The 6,810-nt window shown below is 37.8% G+C and overlaps 1 protein-coding gene across 3 annotated transcripts in view; it reads left to right on the forward strand.

Annotated features, from left to right (window-relative positions):
• LOC116329731 (von Willebrand factor A domain-containing protein 5A-like) overlaps nt 1–4,271 on the forward strand; it is a 42,962-nt gene extending 38,691 nt beyond the window's left edge. For all 3 annotated transcript variants that reach the window (XM_039598100.1, XM_039598102.1, XM_039598101.1), the window contains 4 exons: nt 918–1,070; nt 3,130–3,275; nt 3,654–3,777; nt 3,910–4,271. In XM_039598100.1, the coding sequence (XP_039454034.1) occupies nt 918–1,070; nt 3,130–3,275; nt 3,654–3,777; nt 3,910–3,989 (503 nt within the window). In that variant the 3' untranslated portion in view covers nt 3,990–4,271. The remainder of the gene's footprint in view (nt 1–917; nt 1,071–3,129; nt 3,276–3,653; nt 3,778–3,909) is intronic.
• Nucleotides 4,272–6,810: the final 2,539 nt, after the last annotated feature.

Genomic DNA, 6,810 nt, shown 5'->3' on the forward strand with positions numbered 1-6,810 from the left:
TGGCTCCTTTCAATGTGAAGGAGCAGCAGCTCTACTCTGAGCCCTTCCTGGATGGCCAAACTTCTCACCCTATCTCTAAGGGAGAGACCAGCCACCCTTTGGAGGAAGCTCATTTCTCCCGCTTGTATCCACAATCTCGTTCTTTCGGTCACTACCCACAGCTCATGACCATAGTTGAGGGTAGGGAATTACAGGTTACTAGGTCGACCAGTAAATAGAGAGCTTCGGTTTTACAGTCAGCTCTCTCTTCAACATAACAGAACAGTACAGCGTCAGCACCACTGCAATCGCAGCCCGTCACTCATGACTTAGGCCCCGGTAACCATATCAGGGTGAACGGTTCCCTCGATGGTCTTCGCATAGGGGTCTTCTCAATTGCTCTTTGTCTGGTCCCTCACCCAGAATTTTTTTAAAACTATTTTTATATTATATCATATATCTTATATTATATAAAATTACTGTTATGTTATTATAAGTGTTTTTTCAATTCAAGATTTTTTAACTTGTGTCGCTTAGGTACCCACGAGGCATGCTCTCGAGCACTACAATCTGTAACATTATAATGTTGTCGGAATCCAATTTTTACATGATATTTTATTTATTAATCTACTAATTATAGACCCTAGCTGTGCAATGGCTATAAAAAAGACATGAAATAGTTCTACCCATAAATTGGTTAATGAATATTCTGTTGTCATTCTCTTCCATTATACAGAGAAACCATTGCACTGGGTGATATTTTGCTTAGTGGATTTAGAGCAGGATTTCATATTTTGCTTTGCAATATACTCATGAAAATGAGTTTCTGTTAGTCATAATAAATAAATGCATTACCAGAATGTTTAATTTGGCTTTGTTTTGTATTTTAGTAATTACTTGAGCATCATCAGATTCCTGTTTCTCTGCTCTCTCAACAGATTGTAGCTACAAACCTGCCAAAAATGTTGACAACATCACAAGAGTGTTCTCTCAAATGAAGAAGAAACTAGTTAAGTTCTGGAAATCTCGTGAAATGCCTTTGGAGGCTGATGATGCAGCTCCAAAATCTGTTCCCAAGAATAATATGCATTGTAAGTATATAGAAAAGCACAGCTATATAGGGGTGGGTTTAAAAAAATTCAGATTTTCCAATTCAAATAAATTCTAGCTTGAATAACGCGATATTAATCAATTAAATCCTGAATCAATTTTTATATATAAAAATATTTTGCCAAAAATGACAGAATCTCAGTTTAAAGCTCACAAAACTATTTCAGCAACCACCAAACAGCTAAGACAACAAATGAGAGCAAGTAAACATAATCCACACAAAGCTGTAAACACAAAGCCCGGATGTACACAGATACGCCATCGGACATCTCACAGATTCTAATGCTGCAGGTTTTTCACTCTCTGACCAAAATTCACTAAACCAGCAGCAAAAGAAGATCAAAACTACGCTTCACATTTGATAAACATCACCATTAATTTCCTCTTTCTCTCTTTCAGTGTACTTAAAGAACAGTTCCCCATCTCAAATCTCTGTTTTCTGCATTTTTCGATTGCTTATTATGTACCAGAGTTCTATTGTGTACAGTGCTGTCGGCCACTGTTTTATTTTTCTATTTATTTTTTTAAATGACCTGAAAGCCTAATTTCTGCTGTTCAATAAAAAAAAGACATTTAAACTTTTTAAAATTATGCATAATTGCAAACGCTTAGATCTGTCTTTAATAAAACCTCTGTAAATTTGCTCTGCTTCACTTCAGCAGCATCATGTAATGTTCACGTGTTGATTCATGGTTTTCTTCAGTTTTTGATCTACTGCAGAATATTTTTAAGGTTATCTGCTTTAAAAAGCCATGTCAGGAAAATTTCCTTCGTGTTTTTCTGTGTTTTATCCTTACTTACTTTCATACAAAGGCATCTGCTGTGATGCTCACACCTCTGGTGAAGTCAGTCATGAAGTGTCAGCTTTGTTTTTATACATGAATATAAAAATATTGATATGTACTAAAAAATGATCAGAATTATAAAATTTCTGACTGTCCTAGTCAAAATGAATTGAATTGAATCAAATCAAATCGAATCGAATTGATGATGATCAGTGACGATACCCAGCCCTACAGCCATACACATCAATCATTTACAATGTGTAAATGTATATGACAATCACTGAGAAAAAGCCTGTGACGAGCTCGTTGGACTGATTTTTAATCTTTGTTTTAACCTTTGTGATCATGTATAATACTAAAAGAAGGTATTTGTTAGCACTCATTAGTATAGGGATTTATGTTGGTATATGGGCATTTTACTTAATTTTTATATTATTAAGTGGTCATTTTGTGACAATGAATCTCAGGCCATGTTATAGAGTAGCATGAAAGTAATGTAAAATGCAATGCAAGAGCAATAGCATCCATTACTAATATTTTACATATACTGTTTTATATAGTATTTTTTGTTCTAGACAGCCAGTGAGCTCATTAAGGTGAATTGTTTTAATTCATTTCAAATCCATGTTAGTTATACAGTCCAAATTCCCAACAATGTAAAATCAAGACCCTACAACATTAGTCAAACAACCTCAATGATCAGACCATATAAACTGATTCTCACAAAAGTAATGAAATACAGTTATTGTAAAAGGAAACAATACTCTCTTTAAATCCTATGGTCAAAATAAATAAACTAAGAATTGATAATCAGCTAGAGTGTTCGCCTTTTTTTGTCAGTTTACTGGTCTGGAGCTTTCACGTGTGTGAACACAATGCGAACGAGGAACCCAATGATCTCAGAGAAGCAGTTGTTTGCTATTCATCAATCTGGCAATGGTTATAAGGTCAAACAATCTCTCAAACAGTTATCCATTCTAAAGTGAAAAAGGTCATTCAAAAGTGAAAAAACACTGAAAAGAGCTGCCAATCTTCCCACAAGTTGATCTGAAATTCACCTTAAGGTCAAACCACACAATGCTTAGAGAAACAACAAGACACCCAAGAGCTACATCTCAGACTCCATGGGCCTCACTTATGATGTGGTGGTTTATCCATTTAATTATTTTGTAAACTATTTTATGTCTTCTCATCTGGTGTCTTAATCAGATCAGTCAAGTCAGATTATAATTTCATTTTTGCACTTTTTTTTCAGCTTCTGTGCCCGAGCAGCCACCCAGAGACCCTTTGCTGCACTTAGTCTCACTCCAGGAGGCGTCTGGCTGCTGGCTGCTTGATCCAGCTCTGGCTGCTGCACTGGGAAAGACTTGTGAGAAGTTGGAAAAATCAAAGCCTGCACTGGTGGGTTGCTGTTAAGTCAAATCATAACAAAAAACCTAGAATGTAATTTATTTATTTTTTTTAAATAATCAAATTGTTCAATTTAAAAGAAAATGCCTAATGTAGCTGAAAAATGTAACTACAATATGAAATAAAACTAATGAAAATGAAGTCAAACTAAAAATAGGTCTGCCCATCTGCATAAAAAACATGTTATACATAAAACTTCAGAGCAAAACATAACTGATACTTACACTCTTGAGTACCCACTGAACTGCACTGAAGTCTGATATTATCCAGAAATCATCCAGTAGCAGAAGTATTTTCCATGAAGATGAAGTTGTTCTGAACTACTTTTTCTACCTGTTTCACGTTAATGACTTTGATTTGATGAATTAGGTCACTAAGGAAGTTTGGGCCACCATTCTGGCTCTGATCTGGCTTCATGGTTTCAAAATGGATGCAAAGGACGAGTGGGAGCTTCTTGCTATGAAGGCTGCCTCATGGATCCGTGCTCAGAATGGTAATAACCCCAATAATAACTGCTCGTTTTTTTATGTGTTAATTTATTTATTTATTTCCATTTGATACTAAAAACAACCGTTTTTCCTGCATCCATTACTATAATATTTTCATGTTTTGTTTTGTTTTTAAGCACCTCGTGTGACAAAGTGTGTGGAAGCTGGAAATGTACTGTTGGGATGCAGTGTGAAGAAAGAAGCTGTGGGGCTGTGAAGAGTTTCTTAAAGTCATTTGCTTTTGGGATTGGCTTACAAGCAGTTCTGCTCCCCAGTGCTGTGCTATACATCTACCCTGTCATAATTGAATACTGTTAATATTTTATTTTTGTTTGTTTTGTGCTAATTTTGAAGAATTTAGTATTTTAATATATTGTCTACCAAAGCACTTTGTGAACAACTTTTAAATGTGCCATATGTGGATTTTTGAAATACTGTAAACTGCAGTGCACTGGATTTTAAGCTTGAAAGATGAAAACTAAAAAACTAACAGAACAAACACCAGCATGGTATTGTAAAGCTTTTCGTTTTGATTGATATCTTTCCACAATGCAACACAGTAACAACGTAAGAGTAACAAGGAGGATACTGCTGCTCACAAGTGGGAAGGACTGAAATATTGAAATACCACACCTGTGTTTCCAGTGTTGAAAGTTAAAAACCTTTAATATGTATTAAGATTTAAGATTTGAAATATTAATGCCAGAAAAGAGCTTGAATCAGTTGTACAGTAATGATGGAAGTCAAAATACAGTCACTTCTTCTAGACTACCCGATTTTATAACTATTCTTCACCATTTTAATATGAAATATTATTTTACATTGGAACCAGCAGCAGGCTGCACCATCAAACCAGTGATCCTGAATACAGAGACCAGCCACAACACTGACCTGCTGTTTTCTTTGAGCCAGGTCATCCTGCTCGGCTGTCCTGTTAAGTGCAGACAGGTTAGGTTCTGAATTCCTTTTGAAGTGTTGTTTCTGAAAAAAAAAAAAAGGCACTTAAAAGTCAATAGCAAATGATCAATAGAAACATGTAACAAATGACAACTATAAATACATCAAGGATTCATCATGATGACATCAGTGACAATTCAATTCATCCATCAATCCATCCATTTTCTTCCGCTTATCCGGGGCCGGGTCCTGGGGGAGCAGCCCAAGCAGAGAAGCCCAGACCTCCCTCTCCCCAGCCACCTCCTCCTCCTCCTGTCTGTCTCCCGAATCCAAACAGGAAGCTGGTTCCATAGAAGAGGGGCCTGAAAACTGAAGGCTCTCCCTCCCATTCTACTTTTAAATACTCTAGGAACAACAAGTAGGCCTGCAGTGTGAGAGCGAAGTGCTCTAATAGGGTGATATGGTACCACAAGGTCATTAAGATAAGATGGGGCCTGATTATTTAAGACCTTGTATGTGAGGAGCAGGATTTTCATTTCAATTCTGGATTTAACAGAAAGCCAATGAAGGGAAGCCAATACAGGAGAAATATGCTCTCTCTTCCTAGTCCCTGTCAGGACTCTTGCTGCAACATTTTTGATTAGCTGAAGGCTTTTCAGGGAGTTTTTAGGACTTCCTGATAATAATGAATTACAGTAGTCCAGCCTGGAAGTAATAAATGCATGAACTAGTTTTTCAGCGTCACTCTGAGACAGGATATTTGTAATTTTAGAGATGTTGCGCAAGTGGAAGAAAGCAGTCTTTCATATTTGTTTAATATGTGCATTGAAGGACATGTCCTGGTCAAAAATGACTCCAAGGTTCCTCACAGTGTTACTGGAGGCCAAGGTAATGCCATCCAGAGTAAGAATCTGGTTAGATACCATATTTCTAAGATTTTCAGGGCCGAGTACAATAACCTCAGTTTTATCTGAATTAAGAAGCAGAAAGTTAGCGGCCATCCAGGTCTTTATGTCTTTAAGACATTCCTGCAGTTTAACTAATTGGTGTGTGTTACCTGGCTTCATGGATAGATAAAGTTGTGTGTCATCTGCATAGCAGTGAAAATTTATGCTATGTCTTCTAATGATGCTGCCTGGGGGAAGCATGTATAATGTAAACAGAACTGGTCCTAGCACTGAGCCCTGTGGAACACCATAATTGACCTTAGTGGGTGAAGAGGACTCTCCATTTACATGCACAAATTGGAGTCTATTAGATAGATATGATACAAACCACTGCAGTGCAGTACCTGTAATACCTACAGCATGTTCTAATCGCTCTAATAGGATATTATGATCAACAGTATCAAACGCTGCACTGATGTCTAACAGGACAAGCACAGAGATGAGTCCACTGTCAGAGGCCATAAGAAGATCATTTGTAACCTTCACTAAAGCTGTTTCTGTGCTGTGCTGAGCTCTGAAACCTGACTGAAACTCTTCAAATAAGCCATTCCTCTGCGATGATCTGTTAACTGTTTGACAACTACTCTTTTAAGAATTTTTGATATGAAAGGAAGGTTGGAGATATGGCCTATAATAAGTTAAGAATTCATCTCAATAATTAATGCATTTCTACATTTTCATGGAAGATCTGGTTCTGATGGCCTCCAGCTTGCACTAGAATGGTTTGAGTGTATGGTTTGAGTGTAAAGCATGTAAAATGAGAATCAGCGCCTCCAAATCTGAGGCCATGGTCCTCAGCCGGAAAAGGGTGGAGTGCCCACTCCGGGTCAGGGATGAGTTCCTACCCCAAGTGGAGGAGTTTAAGTATCTCGGGGTCTTGTTCACGAGTGATCGGAGAAAGGAGCCAGAGAACAAAAGACAGATTGGTGCTGCGACTGCAATGATGCAGACGCTGTACTGGTCTGTTGTGGTGAAGAGAGAGCTGAGTGTAAAAGCGAAGCTCTCAATTTACTGGTCAGTCTACGTCCCTACCCTTACCTATGGTCACAAGCTGTGTGTAGTGACTGAAAGAGCAAAATCAGGGATACAAGTGTCACAAATTAGTTTCCTCCGAAGGGTGGCTCGCCTCTCCCTTAGAGATAGGGTGAGAAGTATGGCCATCTGGGAGGGGCTCAGAGAAGAGCGGCTGCTTCT

Source organism: Oreochromis aureus, linkage group 14 (assembly GCF_013358895.1).
Source record: "Oreochromis aureus strain Israel breed Guangdong linkage group 14, ZZ_aureus, whole genome shotgun sequence".
Taxonomy (NCBI): Eukaryota; Metazoa; Chordata; class Actinopteri; order Cichliformes; family Cichlidae; genus Oreochromis; species Oreochromis aureus.